We start from the raw sequence: 21,866 nt of genomic DNA, 5'->3' as shown, positions 1-21,866 counted from the left end.
ACAGTGCCTTGCTGACATGCAGGTTTCATGGATTCATGAGGTTGTCTTCATTCCTGTACACATCCATCCACTCGATACAATCTGAAACGAGACTCGTCCGACCAGGCAACATGTTTCCAGTCATCAACAGCTCAATGTGGGAGTTGACAGGCCCAGGAGAGGCATCGAGGCATAAAACTTTGTGTTGTGCAGTCATCAAAAGGTACACGAGTGAGTCTTCGGCTCTGAAAGCCCATATCGATGATGTTTCGTTAAATGGTTCATAGACTGACAATTGTTGATGGTCCAGCATTGAAATATGCAGCAATTTGGGGAAGGTTTGCACTTCTGTCACGTTGAACGATTCTGTTCAGTCGTAGTTGGTCCCATTCCTGTAGGATCTTTTTCTGGCCGCAGTGAAGTTGGAGATTTTATGTTTTACCGATTGCTGATATTCATGGTACACTCGTGAAATGGCCGTATGGGAAGATCTCCATTTCATCGCTTCCTTGGAGATGCTGTGTCCCATCTTTTGTGGGCCGACCGTAACACCACGTTCAAATTTACTTAAATCTTGATAACCTGCCATTGCAGCAGCAGTAACCGATCTAACAACTGCACCAGACATTTGTCGTCTTACATAGACGTTTCCGACCGCAGCGCCGTATTCTGCCTGTTTACATGTCTCTATATTTGTGCCGTATTATGTCTATTTGCATATATCTGTATTTGAATACGAATGCCTGTACCTGTTTCTTTGGCGCTTAAGTGTACAATGCGTGGACAGCAGCTATGACACCAGCTGCTGACAGCTAAGGGAAACAAGTTTAACATTAAATTGTATTAAAAAATATGTTTCATGGACTGATACATTACAATCATTTATGAAAGATTTAATGAAACTTACATTCTGCAACGAATAGTGCATATTTAAACCAAAAGTATTATTTTACCTAAAGCACTTACGACCAATTCACACTGGCCATCACGACAAGGTTACGTCACGGAATGGTCACGTCAAGGTGTATTCATACTGTCCATCACATCATGGCACAGCAAGTCAATTGAAGTAGGGTGATCTTAACTCGCGTGGCTGTCCGCATCTGTTTTTTTGCGTGCATTGTGGGCTTCTCTAGATGGTTTTCAACTGAGACAGCATATGTTTGTGGATACTGGAGTGCACATTTGTACAAAATTGACATTTATTGGATTTAAATGGTTTACAGCTTGCAGGGATAACATGTATATTAGTGAAGGAAGGCAGAAGGGTAGAACAACACAAAAAAGGGTGTGGGACCGAAAAGTGTTATTAAGTGGAGCAGAAGGGGAATTTCACACACTATACTAGGATCTTGAGAGGAATCTTCATTTTATATTTCAGTTAGTCGAAACGTCAGGTTTTTAAAATTTGTTATGTGAAATTGAATCCCGAATGACTGAAAGGAACACAGTGTTACTGGCTGCCGCTACATCCCACGAAAAATTCGTTTACTTGAGGTTAAGTTTAGTTGCTGGTCTAGTGCAAATTTTTGTCCAATAGTCATATCTCCCTTAACATGTTTCCCATCAAGATTTGTAAGTTATCTTGCTGTCTTGTATTTGGCCTTTAATAGTTCAAATGCCTAATTTATACGGGGGTTTGGTCGTGAAACCACGTAAATATTGACCAGTGACACTCGATAAACTGTTTTGCACACAACCCAGAGAACTACTTAACAGCAAATAAGCCTGCCACAAATATGTTTAAAGAAACAACTTGTTTTGTCTAAATGTTTCAGTCCATTTCTTTATGAAATGGTACAAATGCTTCACAACATACAAATAAATTCCAGATACTAATCAGTCTGATTCTACCCGTAGTACGCTTTCACTTCAAGTTAGAGCCATATTGCAATAAATTTCATTGTAAGATATTATGTTGTATAAGATATTATTATGTATAAAAATCCACTTTGAAGATGTAGTGGAGGGCAAGCAATTTAGTACGCTCATATTGAACGATTCAGACTGCTGCCTCACTGGTTCAGGTAATCCTTCGTCATTTATTATACATTTTAACAAAAGAAGTAACTAAACGAAGCAATTTATAGTAAATAATCAACAAAAATTGCTAATATTAAGCACAAAAACCATAACAAAACGAAATATGGAGGTCCATGCATGGCTGTGTATCGAGAGGAAATGAGCCATGTGATCAACATCAGATGGACGTCGTCAGCTGGCAAAACTTTCTTTCAGAGAAATTTCGATGGTGCCATGACGTGACGAAACTGGGTGGCCAGAGTGGATGCCACCATTTGAAATGCACTGCATAATGTTTTGATGGGAAGGGATTTGATGTAGTAGGCAGTGTGAATTGGCCTTTACCTGTAGAAAATAACAGCAGACTTTCTGCTTATACAGGGTGATTCAAAAAGAATACCACAACTTTAAAAATGTGTATTTAATGAAAGAAACATAATATAACCTTCTGTTATACATCATTACAAAGAGTATTTAAAAAGGTTTTTTTTCACTCAAAAACAAGTTCAGAGATGTTCAATATGGCCCCCTCCAGACACTCGAGCAATATCAACCCGATACTCCAACTCGTTCCACACTCCCTGTAGCATATCAGGCATAACAGTTTGGATAGCTGCTGTTATTTCTCGTTTCAAATCATCAATGGTGGCTGGGAGAGGTGGCCAAAACACCATATCCTTAACATACCCCCATAAGAAAAAATCGCAGGGGGTAAGATCAGGGCTTCTTGGAGGCCAGTGATGAAGTGCTCTGTCACGGGCTGCCTGGCGGCCGATCCATCGCCTCGGGTAGTTGACGTTCAGGTAGTTATGGACAGATAAGTGCCAATGTGGTGGCGCTCCATCCTGCTGAAATATGAATTGTTGTGCTTCTTGTTCGAGCTGAAGGAACAGCCAATTCTCTAACATCTCCAGATACTGTAGTCCAGTTACAGTAGCACCTTCGAAGAAAAAGGGACCAAAAACTTTATTGGCTGAAATGGCACAGAAAACGTTCACCTTAGGCGAGTCACGTTCATACTGAGTTGTTTCCCGTGGATTCTCGTCGATTCACTTCTGCCGTACTCAATAACACAAAAAGCTTTCTGTTGAGCGGTCGCCATCTTAGCATCAACTGACGCTGACGCCCAGTCAACAGCGCCTCAAGCGAACAAATGTACAACTAAATGAAACTTTATAGCTCCCTTAATTCGCCGACAGATAGTGCTTAGCTCTGCCTTTTGTCGTTGCAAGGTTTTAAATTCCTAAAGTTGTGGTATTCTTTTTGAATCACCCTGTATTTGCGCATCTGTAGGTAATATGAATAACGATTTTCAGGCATGTTTACGTTTGTATTCCGATAAATAACGCTACAGTACACACATGCAACTCACAATATTTGGTCTCAAACGTCTGGTGGAATGGATAAATCGTTGGCTTCATGTTTATGCAATAAGTATAGACTCCTTGCATTTATGGCAGTGATCTCTATGACATCTCGATGTTGAACTTCAGCTATCTGATCGTGGCAGCCATAGATGCTCATATTTCGTTTCTTACCAAACTGTAACAAGGCTGCTAGGAAATGTCACTAAAATATGATAAGAAAATACTTTTCGATTCCCCTCCAAAATCAGACTGCTACATTACATGTTGGCATAAAGTTAAAACCAAGAAATCAGTCTGCAATTCTTTGTAACATACAGACCAATGGAAATTTGTTTGCAAAACTACAATATGGCCTACGATGCAAAGTATACGAGTCTGCAGTGACGCTACAGTTCTATATTCAGAGACCATGCCTCTACACGAGATTGCACATTCAACATTTATTGACAATTCTAGTTTCTCAAACCTTCAATACATTGAAGAGATCTCACACTGTCAGCAACATTGACAAAAATAGTCCGTTGGCAACGCAATTTTACAATGTCAAAATGCTGAAAACCCGAAAGAAAGCGTGTGCTGGAGTTATATTAGCTATAGATAGCTTGCAAGCAACAGAAAACAACGAAAAAGGCGAAATGGGCTCGAGAACAGTTGGAAAAAAGGAGCGACTGGTCAGAAATCAGAACCATAGACCCAGAAGATTTCATAAATTGTTCTCCAATGAACCCTGCATCATACATCAATTTATTAGCGCTGATACGAGATAAGACAGAGAAACAAAATGCGTTAATCAGAAAGGCAATCGCTGTCGACAAGGGAATAGGAGTAACTTTGTGATTTCTGGTGTCAGGCAGGTCATTGTAATGCTCAGAGTTTAGTTCTGTAATATCAGCTAGTACAAATAGAAAAATTCTATGGAAACCTGTGAAGAAATTATATCTGCTGGGCAAGAATCTTTTTGGCTGATTAACATCTAACAGTTTGGTGAAACTGACGTGTATTTCATAGACTTCTTACTAGTCATTGCAGATATATGGCCTATTTTTCGAATTGGGAGCGTTTTTTTCCAAACTGCTACGTAATACATCAACTTATGCTATATTTTCAAATTATCAAACCAAGCAGTGTCATGGAGAATCCTCCCTTAACTGTTGTGAAGATGTGACTTTATTTGTATATACATCACCCCAAAGGATCTGTGGCTGCACTACTTTCAAAGACATGCTTTAGCCGAAGCATCTGTATGAGGCCATATTGGATTTCATCTGCTCGTATTTGGTGTCTTTTATATTATAACCAACTTATAATTTATGTCCTGTAAATAACTGCTGTTCGAAAATACTAGCATATTGAGGATCTCTGGTAAAGGTACAGTTTATTGATACTGAATGTCAAGTAATGAAATATCAGCATTTAAAAGTTTCAGACCAAAACTACAAATTCCAAGTGATCACTGTAGTGTACTGGGTAACAACAATAGGATGAGATTATATAGCATGTGTAGAATTTTCGGTTTGCGTCCTGCCGTCTGCAAAAAATTTAATATTCGTCTTCACATTTCTGACAGCTTCTGTGACTTAGCATTTTCAATCATTAACAAGTTAAGCATGAAATACGGAAATGCTGGTGAATTTTCAAAATACGTTGATTATCTGGTAAAAAGAAAGTATCACTCATTCTCAGAACAGAAAAAATAAACAAGACTGACACATGTGAGAAAGAACTAAAAGGTGACTCTCACTGTCAACAGTCTATAAAGTATAAAGGAAAATTTACAAACTAGTTATTTTAGGAGACTTCTTTCCCAAACAAGAACGTCTTCAAATCAAGCATATATGTGTACGAAATATATTCTTGTAACGATACAGACATTGCTGGTGTTTTTTCTAGTTGTTTCAGTTGCTTTCAATAGGAAAGAAAGAATTTTACTTCCCTGAGAATGAATTGTAATTTTTCACGCATATTAGAACATTCTTGACGCAATCAGCACATTTATTTAGCACTGGGGGAGCTTCCTTCCTAAGTAATTTTTGTAAGACATATCACTACGTAAATAACTAGTATGTAGTTAAAAGGTTCTCACTTTTAAAGAAAGAAAATACAGCAATAATTGTAATTTTTCTCAGATTAGAACATACTTCAAACAGCCAGTACACTTATTTGTCGTTGGTAGCGTTTGTAAGTACCATTTGTAGTACATACTGCTACTGAAAAACGAGTATATGAAGCGGGCAGAAGGTCAGTTTCAAAGAAAGAAAAGACAGGAATAGTTTCCAGATTTGCAATGAATGAACCAGCTGAACAATCAAAGAGCTTATGCTTTAATTCGTCTGCTGGAATGGCTGCCACAGTCAAGACGATACCCTGGCAACAGAGACATCCACCGATACCTTCGAGAGACTTGTGTCTACAGGGTGACAAGCAACTGCGGCACCGGAGCCGAGCGTTAGCGAAAAGAGCCGATGCAGCAGACGACACGGAAAATGGCATGTTCGGCGAATAGCGGCCTGATGCTAGTAGCCTATGTGGTCTATTGTGTATGTGTCGCGTGTGTAGTTTTCGTTGTCGTCGTGTGAAATCTTCGAGGTGTTTTGAAAGTGTGAAGGTTTTCTCCTTCTTGAACTAGGACAGCACCATCAGAAATATGCTGAATCCAGAAAAGAGATACACATGTTCAGAGTGTGGAAAAAGCTATAGCTATAACAGACTCTGAGGAAACATGTATCACAGGTACATTCAGGAAAGTTAAATGATACCGCTCCACAATCAAAAGTGCAGAAGTTTTATAAATATTTGTGTAGTTTATGTGGCAAACAGTTCAACCATGAGCGCAATGTAATGTGCCAAGAAAGAAAGGAACATGGATTGGAAAGTGAAATGCCCATTGTGCGATATTTCAGTTCTTTCGAAGAAAAACTATTATGATCACTTGTCAATGAAACATGCTGTGTCGATAGCATCTGAAGAGACTGAATTTGCATCTTTCCAGGAATTCAGTGAGTAGGAGAAGCAGACTGAGGGCAAAACGTTGTCACTTTACGTCAAAAAGTGTGGGTCGTATCGTACTTTGGACAATGTCACTCGGCATTCCTTTGTATGCCATCGTTCAGGACAATATGTATCTAAGAGTAAAGGTATTCGCCGCATGAAAATCCAAGGCACTAACATAATAGGAGCTGTATGTGCTTCCAGCATTGAAGTAACCGAAGATGGAGATGGTAGCTGCAAAGTAAAATACGTGGTTACTCATGTGGGTCATCAAAATGGTGTTAGACGTTTAGATTTGACAGAAGAAGAAAGAAACACGTTAGCCGTTGACATCCCAAACAAGGTACCGTAGCAAGCGATACTCGACAAAGTAAGAGACACTTTATCTGATTCCATGCTAGAGTGTATCCATCTACTGACAAAAAAAGATTTATAGAACATTGAGCAGTGTAATAATTTACGTTCCGAGGTCATGAGACATAGAGACGATGGCATCAGCGTAGAAGCGTGGGTAAACGAAATCAATGCTAGCGATAATACCTGAGTTTTATTCTACAAACCACAAGATACAAGCAGCCAAAGTCATCCTCTCCTGAGAAGTGAAGACTTCGTCCTCATCGTTATGAACAATGCTCAATGTGAAATTCGGAAGAAGCACGGCAATGACGGTATTTGCATCGATGGAACTCATGGAACTAACGGTTATGGTTTCTCTTTAATTTCACTTCTTGTGCTTACATGAGACAAGGGTTTCCTTGTGCTTTTCTTATCTCAAACAGGTCTGATCAAGATGTGCTGTCATTATTTTTTAATGAAATAAAGACTAAAGTAGGAAAAGTACGTCCTCAAGTGTTCATGTCAGATTTAGCTGAGTCTTTTTACAATTCTTGGCTTTCACAGATGGAAGAACCTGTGAGAAGGCTTTATTGCTCGTTGCATACTGACAGGGCATGGAGGAAAAATATATGTATTAAAATCAAATCAAAGGAAAGACAGATTGAAACTTATAAGCTAGTGAGGAGTTTAATGCAGGAAAGAGACGTCATAACATTTGAGCACGTATTTCCTTTAGCTCTGGAGCGCCTGGTTTCAGATTCTGTAACAGCGGTATTTGGGTTCTACCTCCAAGAACATTATGCTAAAAGCACCAGGTGCTGGGCATATAATTACAGATCCAACAGTGGTATCAATACAAACATGTATATTGAAAGGATGCACCGAACAGTAAAATACATATATTTGCGTGGTAAACATGTAAAACGACTTGACAAAATCATTCATGCATTAATGAGCTTCGTCAGGGACAAATTACATGACAGGCTCATTATTCTGACCAAGGGAAAACTGACAAGCAAACTCCAGGATATTCGCTCAAAGCATGGCTTAAGTTCTGAAGTGGTTCAGGAACGCACAGTTGAAGAAGGAAAAGGCTGGCTTGTACCATCTACTTCTGAGTTGGGCGTCACTTATTTTATACAGCAAAATGTGCAAGACTGCAGCTGTAAATTGATTTGTATTGACTGTCAGGCCTGCATACATCAGTATGCATGCTCGTGCGTAGATTCGAGTATCAGATGAAACATGTGTAGACATATTCACTCTGTCTGCCTATTCAAAACAAGACAGTCATCCAGTTCAGTGAACGTCAATAATTTTCGTGATGTTAATGATGATGAGGATATATTACATATTTATGAAGAAGGGGAATCAGTAGCAAGTGAAAAAGAAAGTATAAGGGTCAAACTCAGCAGAGGAAATATTGAATCTTCAGATTTAACTCAGGAGAAGGAGAAAATGAAAAGCAAATTGACTGAAGTGATTGACACAGTATCTTCTCCAGGGCAACTGGAAGTTTTTAAACGCCAGCTGTCGAGCTTGAAAGCTACATTAGCTGCTGTTGACTGCAATAAAGATAATTCAGGAATTGGCTCCTGCACTACTTCATCAAGAAGGGAACAAAATATACAGCCTTAGAGACGGTTGTTCTCTACAAAGCAGAGGAGGAAAGTGCACCATTTCGAGAAAGCAAGTACAGCTGAGGCACAAGACATTACTGTTTCTCTATTACAAGACAGTCAATAGATATTGACGTTTATACAGTGAAAATGTACCTTACCTAATTCCTTTGTTTGTGACGTTCCTTAGTATTTTGCAGTTCACATCGTAATTTTGCTGTTGCTATTAAACTTCAGTCCGTGGCATAAGAATGACTATTATCCCTTATTAAATATGAAGAAATTAATTTAAATCATTGCTCTATGTTTGGCTTTCTTGTTTAATAGTTTTATTTTCTGCTACATTCGTAATTAAAACAGTAAAAATTTATAATACAGTAAGTAAAACGTCTCCTTTTCACAAAGTGACTCGCTTGTCAGCCGCAGTTGCGTGTCATCTGCTTCTGCTACCTCGTGCATCTTCGGTTCTTTCCGTGAAAGGTCGCTCGGCTCCAGTGCCGTAGTTGCGTGTCGCTCTGTAGACTCAAGTTTCCTCAGAACCAAAGTATATCTTTGAAAGAAGCGCAGCCACGGTACTTCTCGTGATGTATATACAATGATTACCCTTGCATAGGCCTATTAAAATTATTTTTTGTTAAAAGACTCCTTAAAAAGTGAATTGATGTGTGGTATATACCACGACATATTGAGAAATATGCCCTGTTCCTGACGCTCTGTCATTTGTCAACATCGGAGTGGAGAATGTTGTCAAACCGTCGATACTGGACCTCACACGTTCAGTATTTATTTTGAGGTGTATCAATACTTCTCGTCAATGTATCTAGTATTGACAATACGTGAATACGCGCCCTCAGATGGTCAATATGTTGATGGTATGCCAATATTACTGATCGTGTGGAGCGCCGTTACCAAGCAGTGAGCTCAATACTCAGCTCACTGACATCTACATTCAGGTTGTAAAGAGATCAGTGATTTACGCCATTAATGCCGTCATAGATTCTATCATCCTTCGCTCTTGGCAAGTGATCTCTGCGTATGAATCATATGATGTAGAATCAAATTTCATAGTTCACGTGTGAGCAAAGATTGTGGAATGCCAGTTTTACATATCTTTGAGGTGGTGGGGAAATGATGTCATAAGAAATAACAGTGGGTGGGTTGGCGGTTTTTTAGGTTAACGTCTAGCTTTTCAGTGTAATCAGTTTAATTCTTTCAACGTATTGTAGACTTCGTATGTTAGTGATTTAACATTCGAGAATGTCTAATCGCATTACACCCAGAAAGGGGAAGGTTTTGGCTAGAAAGAATTTCAAGGTACAGTGTCAACAAGTACTTTACAAGCAAATCTTTTTAATCATGTGTTATGTAGCAGTCGATGGTTTTAACTGTTGCACTTATTTAACGTAGGTGATTGGAGACCATGAAGAGTTCTTGTCACGAATAAATAAAACATTGTATTATGGGAAACTACCGACGACAGAGAGATTTAGCTTACCCGTTTCAGGTATTTGGATCACCTCATTTTCATCATTTTCTAAGAATTATTTGCTCGTTCATAAATGCCTTCTATTGCAGTTTATGTGTGCATGGTTGTTTACCTGAGTATCAGTTCGTAAAAGCTGGTTGTATTAAATGTGCCTCGTAGAAACATTCACGTTATTGTATCATGTAGCCTACTGAAGAGTCCACAGAATTCAAAATTTATAAACAGAATACGAGACTGACTGATTTTCCAAGCTGTCTCTTCGTATTGTAAAATTGGAAAGCAGAATTAGCCAAAAATTACTGTTGGCAATAAATAATTACTTATCGGGACGAAATAATACAGTAGCATTAAGGATTAACAGGCGTAGTTATAAATGATTACGACTGTTAAAAAAAAACTGGACAGTAGGAATCATAGCCATTAAAAATGCAGTATTTGAGATTTGATATATCTCTCGTAACATGAGAAATTTTCAAATAAACGTTTTTACCAATAATTATCTTATCAGAAGCTACATGCATTGCGACAGCTAAGCGTAATATACTAAGTATCGTAAAGTTGGGACACTGTGAACTTGGGAAAAATTTGATACATGTTTTCCTTATTGTTATTATTTTTATATTGTAAATGAAGTATGCCACTGCCTGCATTTAATCAGCTGTATGATTCATTTTCTTCGAAAATACGGTAATTGCCATCTCGTAATTATAGGTCAGTATATAGAAAATAATAATGAATCTTTCATTCTGCAATGGAGTGTGTGTCGTTTTAAAACTTTCTGTCAGGTAAAACAGTGCACTGATCATACCAACTGAGCTAGTTAGACACTAACCTTGGTCTTTCACAGCTTCATTCGTGTCATTGCCTCTCTTGCTTTCTTAACCACACAAATGTTCTCCTGCATACCTTGCGGATTCAGCATTACATTTTCAATCCTCAAATCAGTGGGTTCTGCCAGAGTGACATGCAAATCTACTATTCGCTTGGTGATAGAAATACCATTTAGAACTGGTATATACTGTCACATATTCCAGTCAACAAAGGAAAGTTAGGGAGGAATGGTGTAATTGCAAATTTTTGCCCACTGTTACGAGGTAGTATGCTAAAATCCCTGAGTGGTAGAATGTGAGCATTGAGGTGGAGGGGAGAGGGGGTGGTTATAGATCACTTTGTTTTCCTCTATTAACTTGGAAACTGTGACTCCTAGCAAAAAAACTTTTCCCTGTACAAAATTTAAATGCAGTAAATTTCTAATAGAAAAGTTTTTATTTTTTCTCTGCGGCCAACAGTTCTTGCATTGAAGAGGATAGGAAAAATCGCAAATTATTAAAAATACTGATTTAACAGTATAAAACTGTTTATTTTTATTGTGTTTGGGGGGCGGGGGGGAGGGAGGGAATGTGTGGCCTAGAAGCACAGGGTAAGGTAGGTCGTCAGATTGTGTTCATGCACTTCCTTCCATCATAGGTGTGCCCTGCAAATGGAAGATTGAGCAGGTGTTTCACAAAGTTATACCACCCCTCCACTGCACACCTTATGATGCATTGGCAATGCACAACACAGGCATACCCAGGGGGTATTTATTTCCCACTAACTGCGTTAGCACTACGTGGAAAACAGATAATAATTATTATTACTAGTAGTAAACCATGAAAGGCATATGGACTGAATCTGCATAAATCCGTGCACATTGTTCTACACTGCTGCAGGGGAAATTGATTCCTAGTCGTACTGTGTAGATGCTGTAGTGTTCTTCTGAAAAGGGCAACTTCTCCACCATCAGCACGACTTCCTTTTCAGTTTACAGACATACCATACATCCCCAGCATTTCATATCCAGTTCTCTCCTGTGAACAGACAAAATAACTTCACTGAGCTCTTATTTATGTAGTGGAGTTGTTTTCCGTTTATTAAATGAGTTCTTTTTGCAGATGTTAAATGAGCTATTGTGTAAAATCCATTCCTGTAAAAAAAATGACTGAGAAGTGTTTAATTTGTATGTGTGTTGTTGTCAGTGATCTGTGTTGTGGTGGTGGGAAAGGTACTGAATTGACAAATGTGACTCCTTGTAGCTGTCTTGTTGACTGAGTATTGCAAAGTCATGAAATTGCACTGTAGTTAGTTGGTTGTGAATTAATAATTGACCAGTAAGTTAGTGCACTTCTCTCACTATTAGCTGTTTTCCATTCAGGAATTGCTGGTACTTGTAGAGTGGGATGCACTGAGTGGAGCCACTTACCACACATCTACATTATACCTTTAAAGACTGGTGTGAATATGTCTAGAACAGTAATCTGCTGTAATGCATTGTGTATCATATGCTGAGTCCGTTATGGTGGGGCTGCCACGTTCCCTGTTGGTTTTAGCCCCCTGACTACACAGGGATCGCTCTGCTGATGCCTGCGCCATTAACTCCGCACATATGCCAAGGAGTAGATGCCCGTCACTCTGGAGCAGCTGGACTCCTGGCAATGGCCATCCTGCCAGGTGACCTTTGCTGTGGCTGGGTGGCGCTCGTGGGAAGGGCCCCTGGTCTGAATGGGTGGCATCAGGGCAAATGATGCGTGATGAAGCATACCACGACATCACTTGCTGGTGATCAAATGCCAGCAGTCTCTAAGCATTCCAAGTCTCAGTACAATGCAAAGAAGTGTGATCCTAAATCGTTCCCCTCCCTGGCCCCACCATGGGAGGAACACCAGGCTGAGGATGGTAGCGAATCTTACTCAACCCGGTACCTCGTATGTATGAGAGCGGATGAGGACTTCTTTGTCTTGATGAAGCCTCAGTTTTTTGTAGAGCATATAGAGATTAGTTTGGGGAGGTGGAGGGCTTGTCCAAAATGGGGTCATGGTCAATCTTGATAAAAGTGGCATCATCTGCCCAGTCACGGGCATTACTTGCTTGTGACAAGCTGGGGGATGTTTCCATCACACATTACAAGAGCTTAAATATGGTTCAGGGTATTATGTTCCACAGGGACCTTCTTTTGCAGTCTGATGACGAGCTGTGCGCCAACTTAAAGCGACGAGTTCATTTTGTCTGGCGCATCCATCAGGGTTCGAGGGATAATCAGGTTGCCACTGGTGCCTTCATCTTGGCCTTTGAGGGTGACAAGTTACCTGAGAAGGTCAAGATGATGGTCTACTGCTGTGATGTCAAGCCATATATCCCTTCCCCAAGGCGGTGCTTTAAGTGCTGGAAGTTGAGCCATATGTCTTCCCATTGTACTTCGAGCATCACATGTCGAGATTGTGGACGTCCCTCCCATTGCAATACTCCGTGTGCCCCACCTCCCGTCTGTGTCAACTGTGGAGAGCATCATTCCCCATGCTCACCAGACTGCAGGATTTTACAGCGAGAAAGGAAAATCATAGAATACAAGACCCTGGACCGACTGACCTACGGCTGAGGCCAAGAGGAAATTTGAGCGCCTACATCCTGTGGCTATGACCACCTCTTATGCCGCCGCTATGAGAACAATTGTAGCCCCATCAGTTTCACAAGTTCCAGTCGGCTCTCAGAGCCGAAAGACTACACCTGTCTCCTTGACGGTGGGGGCACTTCCCTCCCTGTTGCTCCCGCACCATCTACCTTGAGAGCACTGTCCCCCCAACCATTGGGGACACCAGCCCCCACATCTCAGCTCTCAGTTGTAGAAGCATAAGTCCTCTTCAGCTCCTCTCGCTAGGAAGGGGACCCTTGGGTCACTACCCTCTCAGGTTTCAGCTAGTGGGAGAGATGACACCTGCCAATGGCTGAAGTGCCCAAAAGCAGCTGGTTGTAGGGCTTAACGATCATTCTCAGTTCTGGAGACTGAATCAGTGAAGCCCCCCACATCCAGAGAAACCCAAGGATCAGCAAGAGAAATCCAGAAAGAAGACCCCCAAGTCCAAGGGAATTGCAGTGGAACCCACACCACTGCTGCCCACAAGCTCTGCATCTGAGGATAAGGTGAAGATTCTGGCGTCCGAGAGGACCTAGATCTCGCCGGACCCTCAGACACAGTGGATATAGCCTGTTCAGGAAATAAGTCAGTGGCAGCAGGTGACCCTGAGGCATAGACTGCCTCATTGAGTGTTTCATGCCTTCCCACTCTCACGATCACATCATCCTCCAGTGGAATTGCAGCAGTCTTTTCCACCACGTGGCTGAGCTATGGCAGCTTGAACTCTGCTTTATGCATTGCCCTCCAGGAAACCTGGTTCCCAGCATTGTGGACCCCTGCTCTTCATGTCAGGTGTAGTTTGTGTGTATGTCCTGAACTCTGTATTTAGTGAACCTGTGCCCCTTCAAACTCCTCTTAAAGCTGTGGCTGTCAGGATACGGATGATGCAGGAAATAACTGTCTGCAATGTGTATCTCCCTTCAGACCCCCGATCATATTGGCTGCACTGATTGATCAACTCCCTAAACCTTTCCTACTTTTGGCAAGTCTTAATGCCCATAAACCCTTGTGGGGTAGCACCATGCTTACTGGCTGTGGCAGAGATGTCGAAAATTTACTGTCCCAGTTTGACCTGTGCCTCTTAAATACTGGGGGCGCCACACGTTTCAGTGTTGCTCATGGTAATTACTCGGCCATTGCTTTACCAGTTTGCAGCCCAGGACTTCTCCCATCTATCCACTGGAGAGCACATGATGACCTGTGTGGTAATGACCACTTCCCCATCTTCCTGTCACTCCCCTGGCGTCATGTCCATGGACACCTACCCAGATGGGCCTTAAACATAGCAGACTGGGTAGCCTTCACCTCTGCCATCACTGTTGAATCTCCTCCATGTGGTGCCATTGATGATGTGATTGAGCAGGTCACTGCAACGATAATTTCTGCGGTGGAAAACGCGATCCCTTGTTCTCTAGGGTGCCCCCAGTGAAAGACAGTCTCTTGGTGGTTGCCGGAAGATGCTAAGGCGATTAAAGAGCATCAGCAAGCTCTACAGCGACAGAAGCGACACTCTTCCCTGGAGCACCTCATAGCCTTTAAGTAGCTCCGTGCCTGTGTTCGCCTGCTTATAAAACGACAGAAACAGGAGTGTTGGGAGAGGTATGTGTCGACCATTGGATGCCATACATCACCTTCCCAAGTCTGGACCCCAAAAGGAGTCCCTGACATTAACATCAATGGCGTGCTCTCTACTGACGCAGACGTGATTTCTGAGCACTTTGCTGAGCACTAGGCTCGAGTCTCTGCGCCAGAGAACTACCTCCCAGCCTTTCGCACCCTCGAACAGCGGATGGAAAGGAAAGTCCTCTCTTTCACTACACACCACAGTGAACCCTAGAACTCCCCATGTACAGAGTGGGAGCTCCTGAATACCCATGCACATTGCCTCGACACAGCTTCTGGGCCGGACCGGATCCACAGTCAGCTGATTAAACATCTCTCGTCTTGACTACAAGCAATATTCCCTTGTCATCTTCAACCACATCTGGTGCGATGGTGTGTTTCCATCGCAGTGGTGGGAGAGCACCATCATTCCGGTGCTAAAACCTGGTAAAAATTTGCTTGATGTGGATAGCTATCAGCCCATCAGCCTCACCAACGTTCTCTGTAAGCTGCTGGAATGTATGGCGTGTCAGCAGTTGGATTGGAGTCGTGTGGCCTACTGGCTCCATGTCATGGTGGCTTCCACCAGGGTTGCTCTACCAGTGATAATCTTGTGTCCATACAGTTTGTCGTCAGAACAGCCATTTCCAGACGCCAACACCGTGCTGTCGTCTTTCTTGACTTGCATAAAGCATACAACACGACCTGTTGACATTGTTTGCCTTATTGTATGAGTGGGGTCTCCGGGGCTGCTCCTGATTTTTATCCAAAACTTCCTGTTGTACTTTCCAAGTTGGTGCCTCCCATAGTTCCCCCCATATTCAGGAGAATGATGTTCCGCAGGGCTTCGTATTGAATGTATCTCTATTTTTAATGGCCATTAATGGCCTAGCTGCAGCTGTAAGGCTGTTGGTCTCCCCTTCTCTGTATGCAGATGACTTCTGCATTTTGTATTGCTCCTCCAGTACAGGTGTTGCTGAGCGGCACCTACAGAGAGCCATTCAGAAGGGGCAGTCATGGGCTGTAGCCCACGGCTTCCAGATTTTAGCCGTGAAGTCGTGTGTGTCATGCAGTTCTCTCTGTGTCGTACCATTCATCCAGAACCTGAACTTTGTTACTCATGATCGCTCAATGTAGTGGAGACGTATTGATTCTTACGACTGGTTTTCGACGCCCAATTGACTTGACTACCTCACCTTCACCAGCTTAAGTGAGAGTGCTGCTAGCACCTCAATGTTCTCCGCTGCCTGAGCAACACCAACTGGAGTGCAGATTGTTCTACGCTGCTGCAGCTCTACAGAGTCCTTGTTCATTCCCACCTTGACTATGGGAGTCTGGTTTAAGGTTCGGTGAGCCCTCAGCGTTGTGTTTTCTTGAGCCAGTGCAACACTGTGGCATTCGCCTAGCGACGGGAGATTTTAGAACGAGTCCGGAGACCAGTGTCCTGTTGGAATTAGGAGTCTCTCCATTGCGTATACAATGTGCACAACTGCTTGCCAGTTACGTTGCACATGTTCGTAGTTCTCCTGAGCATCCAAATTGCTGTCTCCTTTTCCCACCCACGGCACATCATCTCCTACATCGGTGGCCCAGGTCAGGGCTCACAATTGCAGTTCGTGTGCTTTCGCATCTCTCTGAACTGGAGTCCTTCCCTTTACCACCTCTACTTGATGTCCATTCACGTACACCTCCATGGTGTACACCTTGGCTGAAGCTTCATCTAGACCTTTTGCATGGCCCTAAGGACTCCGTTAACCCTGCCACTCTCTGCTGTCACTTCCTCTCAATTCTTGATGTGTTCTAGGGCTTTAAAGTTGGTTACACCGAAGGCTCAATGGTTGATGGTAATGATGGCTATGCCTATGTCCACAGAGGCCATATTGCACAGCATTCCTTGCCACTGGTTATAGTGTATTCTCTGCAGAGCTTCTGGTCATATCTCATGCACTTCAGTACATCCATTCCTGTTCTGGTGAGTCTTTTTTTTTCTGTTCTGACTCCCTGAGCAGCTTACAAGCTATCGGCCAGTGCTACCCTCACCATCCTTCGGTAGCAAAAATCCAGGAGGCCATCGCTGCCCTGGAATGGTCCAGTCGTTCAGTGGTGTTTGTGTGGACCCCAGGACATGTCGGAATCCCAGACATTAAACTTTGACAGGCTGGCCAAACATGCTATGCGGAAACCGCTCCTGGTGATGGGCATCTCTGAAACTGACCTGCGTTCTGTTTTACGCCGCAAGGTTTTCTAGCTTTGGGAGACAAGAGTGGCATAACAGTATGCACAACAAACTGCATTTCATTAAGGAGACTGTGAATGTGTGGAAGTCTTCGTCTTCCCTGCGGGCTTCTCACAGGGAATGTTGTCCTGTGTTGACTCCGCATTGTCCATATTTGGCTCACACAGTTACCTCCTCCATCGCGAGAACCCACCTCAGTATCGCTGTGGCTCCCGAATGACAGTCATCTACCTCTTGCTGGGGTGCCCGCTTTCAGATGCTCTGCGGCGGACTTTTAACTTTCCTAGCATACTGCCTTCGATGTTGGGTGACAATCCCTTAACGGCAGCTTTAGTTTTATATTTTATTCATGAGGGTGGGTTTTATCATTTGATCTGAGTTTTAGCACATGTCCGTTGTCCTTCTGTGTCCACCACCCTAGGGCTTTTAGGGTGGAGGTCTTAATGTGTTGCACAGTGGCTGGCTTCTCTTTTTTTATTCTCATGGTCAGCCATCCATGGTAATGTGCTTTCTTGTTTCTAATCTCTTCTCCCTGTTTCTTGCTTCTAGCTGTGGCTTTCTTGTCCTGTTTTGTCCATTGTAGTGTTTGTTGTCCTCCTGTCATTCTTCTGGTTCTTCCTTTCACCTGTTATTGTGCCGTACGTCATCTTTTTCTTCTTTCCCTTGGGTAATTGTTTTACTGGGAACAAGGGAGCGATGAACTTGCAGTTTGGTCCCTTTCCCCCCTTTTAAGCCAACCAATCATAACCTGCTTTGATTTTTTGGCAGAAGCATCACTCTATTAAAAGTGAGAGAAAGTGTGTGTGTGTGTGTGTGTGTGTGTGTGTGTGTGTGTGTGTGTGTGTGTGTGTGTAAGCACTAAGGATGCATCTACCTTTTTCAACACCTGATGGACTGCCGTGACACCCTGATCAGAGAGGTATGTTTGGATTTTTGCCTCGGTGAGACCATTGAGCAGCCTTGTGTAAATAACACCATGCGAAGAATTTAGCATTCGTTGGGCTTCGACAGAACAGGATAGCTGTAGAGGAGTGAAGCTGTGAGCAGTAGTTGTGCTTGAGAATCGGAAGTAGTCTCCAAAAATCGAAGTGCCATTGTGTAAATGAGAGCAGGATTTCACAGGATTGCATCAACGCCTTTCTGAATAATAAATGGATTTACCGTAGCAAAGGACTGACTGCATTCAGTATGTGAATCATCGAGGGACCGTAGTGCATCTGGCAGGGTCTTTGAATCATTAGTCTTATTCCATTTACGTTTACCAGACGTTGACTGTGAAGATAACAGGCTCATTGCGAGAAAATCTCCCATGGTTGCCAGTGTCTCTGATGAAGCACTGCTGCTAACTGGGGGGCCTCCTCTGAAGGGGGCACACCCAACTTAGGTGACTGTTCACACTTCCTGAACACCTGACAGAGGGACCAATCGGCAATTTGGGAAGGTAGCAGCTCAGACAATTGCCCCTCCCTGGGCCTGTGTTTACCAGGAGGTACGTGCAAACCCTACCTCACCTGTTAGGTGCCAGATGCATGGGCTGGCCTTCAAGCAAGCACAGGGAGCAAGGAGAAAAAGAGGAATCTCTCAACACCGAAGCCGAAGGAGGATAGGAGGAGGGGAACGAAGAAAGAAAAATGGAATGGAAAAACAGTGGAGAGATTGTTTGATATCGGCTACTGAAAATGCTGAACACCTTTCCAAAAACATTCCAGACATGTTCCCCAATGGAAAAAAATAGCAAGAGGATAGACATGCAGCGCGGAAGGGAAAAGATGCTGAAAAGGCTGGGGCCCCGTAGTAGCCAAGCACGAACCCCACCAAAGAGTGACGAGCCCCCTTGGAGAGTCTTATCACCTGACAACTGACTTTTTGTCTAACACGACACTGTGAATGATTTTATATCAATGACATTTCATAATGTGTGTGTGATAATTTACATCAGTTTACAGATTTCTGACAGTTTAAGCATATAATGTTACTTATGAGTTCATTTGTTGTGTAGGAATCCAGTGATGGTCAGATGACATAACCGGTTATGTGGAAGAAGCAGTTTAACAGCAGCTGAAGACAGTAATATCACATTTTTAAAACCTCTGAAATAATGTCATAGTTATCCGGGACCCATATCCCCCTTGTATCTGAAGACAAACAACTTAGCGAAGAGAATGGTGAAAATTTTGAAGTACCCCTTCATTGCCTTTGAATCAGGACTGCAGTCTCCAGAAACCACAGTGATATAAATCCATGAAACGAACATGGAAGCTTGGTGAGAAATTCATCACATCAAATTTTGATGCAGATCATACGTGGCAAGAAGAATGGCCTTCTTCAAATTGCGGCCACTGAGATTTAACCAACAATTCATGCAGAGCTCCGCCTGGTTTCAATTTGTTATGAAAGGAATGGACACCTTTCAACAGAATTAGGACAAATCGTGGAAGACATAAACTGTTGCTGCACAAGTGGGGAAATGCTAGAAACTCATTCTGCAACTATGTAAATGTGCAACAGGACATCCAGCACATGGCTAAGGGATGTCTAAGGAAGGGATGTGAAGTAAGTGTGCAAGATGTACACTGTGGCACTGCTCACAACATGAACTGGCTGAAAACACTGGACCTCGCATTTTAACTTACCTGAATGTAGGGAATTTAATGTAGTTTAGTTTCATACCCAGGAACGTTTTCCCCAGAAGCCATGGTTTCAGATTTATTTGAGAAAAAAAGTGTACTTTAAATGCTCCAAACCCTACTCACATCCACCAGTCAGGATTTTTAATATAATGTTAAAGACACTCCCTCCTATCACTGTACAAAAATTTGGGACTACAAGATTTTTTCCCCCATCAACTTTCTTTTGTCTTCGTTGACTGGGCTGTGTCAACGTTAATTTTTCTTCTATGTGCTTTTTACTGCAAAAGTTTAACATAGAAGGTAGGCAAAACAAATATTATGTGATGGCAGATGTCTTTTCCCAGTACCTCTTAGTTTCTTTGCAGTGCTGTGACAAACCCACAGATCACATTAGGTAAGTTAAAATGTGAGATGCAGTGTTTTCAGCCAGTTCATATTGTGAGCAGTACCACAGTGTACATTTTGCATAGTTACTTCAAATCCCTTCCTTGGACATTCCATAGCGATGTGCTGGATGTTCTCTTGCACATTTACGCTGTTGCAGAATGAGTTTTTAGCATTTCCCCACTTGGGCAGCCACAATTTGTCTTCCATGATTTGTCCTAATTCTATGTAAAGATGTCCATTCCTATCATAGTGAATTGAAACTGGCAGAGCTGTGCATGGATTGTTGGTTAAACCTGAGTGGTCGCAATTTGGAGGAGGCCATTCTTCTTGCCGCGTCTGATCTGCATCGTAATATGATTTGATGAGTTTCTCACCAAGCTTCCATGTTGGGTTCATGGATTTACATCCTGTGGTTTCTGGAGATTGCAGTCCTGATGCAATTGGAATTAAAGGCTACTGCAAAATTCTCAGCATTCTCTCAGCTGAGGTCCTTCACAGGCCTGCAAACTGAAGACCAAGCAGCTGATTCCCCACTTAAAAGCTGTTGCAGTCCACATTTTCCTTCCTCACTTGACCTTTTTGCTTTGTACTGTTTACATCCCTCCATCATTCCATGTCACCAGGGCAGACTTACTCGAGCTTATTGGGCACCTCCCTCACCCCTTTCTGCTGCTCGGCGACTTTCATTCACACCATCCCCTTTGATGTATTCCCAGAACTGTAAGAGAGGGGCCCTCACGTCCCTCTGTCAATCCATGTCATGAATGGTTTTCTGCGGAAATACCAGACTGTGGCTGTGTTTTTTGATTTGGAGAAAGTCTGACACCTGCTGGAGAACTGGTATCCTCTGTACTCTTCTACACATGGGGCTTCCCGGCTGCATGCCCCGTTTTCTTCAGGAATTTTTGAAAGATGGGTTTTCAAGGTACCAGTGGGTTCTGCCTTGTTGGACACCTTTGTCCAGGAAAATGGTGTGCCCCAGGGTTCCGTTTTGAGAATCATCCTCTTTGCTATTGCCATAATGCCTGTCTCCCGCCAGGTATTTCCGGCTCCCTTTTCATTGATGATTTTGCAATCTATTCTGGTTCTCTGTAGACTTGTCTCCTTGAGCGGCATCTTCTGCAGTGTCTCGATCGTCTGTACTCGTGGTGTATCGACAGTGGTTTTCGCTTTTATGTGACGAAACCATTTGTATGGATTTCTCAGGGCACAATTGGTTTCTTCCACCGTCTTTACGTTTGGGCCAGTTTGTTGAAACTAAGAAATTGCTGGGGCTCAGTCTCACTATGAATCTTACCTTGCTGCCTGCTTTATGCAGTTTCTGAGTGTCTTATGTGTCCTTAGCTGCACTTCCCAGGTAGTGGATCAGACCTCCGTTCTCTGTTTGTGTCAGTCCCTTATCTGTTTGAAACTAGACTATGGGTGTTTTGTTTATGAATCTGCACGTCTCTCCCTCTAACACAGTCTGAATACTATATAGTCTGTATGCCAAAGCTGCCGAACTACTGCTGTCATGCCACCATGACTTTCTCCTCAGCAGATACGCATGTCGTTTGTCTGCCATGCCTGGCCACCCATCCTGCAATTCCTTCTTCGATGACTTCTTTGATCATCAGTATGGTGTGCATTCCTCCTCTCTGGTACCTCCTGGAGTTTACTTTCAGCTTTTGCTTTGGCACCTTAACGTCACGCAACCTACCACTTTTCCAGGGGGTGTGAACTCTTCACCACCTTGGCTTCGTGCAGTGGCTTGTGTTCACCTTGGC

At 42.7% G+C, this 21,866-nt stretch overlaps 1 protein-coding gene across 1 annotated transcript in view; it reads left to right on the top strand.

Moving 5' to 3' along the window:
* Positions 1-9,357: 9,357 nt before the first annotated feature.
* The window catches only part of LOC126176433 (protein CNPPD1), a 40,974-nt gene continuing 28,465 nt past the window's right edge, over positions 9,358-21,866 (top strand). The window contains exons 1-2 of the mRNA XM_049923593.1: positions 9,358-9,625; positions 9,719-9,815. Coding sequence (XP_049779550.1) covers positions 9,569-9,625; positions 9,719-9,815 — 154 coding nt within the window. The 5' untranslated portion in view covers positions 9,358-9,568. The remainder of the gene's footprint in view (positions 9,626-9,718; positions 9,816-21,866) is intronic.

Source organism: Schistocerca cancellata, chromosome 1 (genome assembly GCF_023864275.1).
Source record: "Schistocerca cancellata isolate TAMUIC-IGC-003103 chromosome 1, iqSchCanc2.1, whole genome shotgun sequence".
Taxonomy (NCBI): domain Eukaryota; kingdom Metazoa; phylum Arthropoda; class Insecta; order Orthoptera; family Acrididae; genus Schistocerca; species Schistocerca cancellata.
This window is presented reverse-complemented; position numbering and strand designations above follow the sequence as displayed.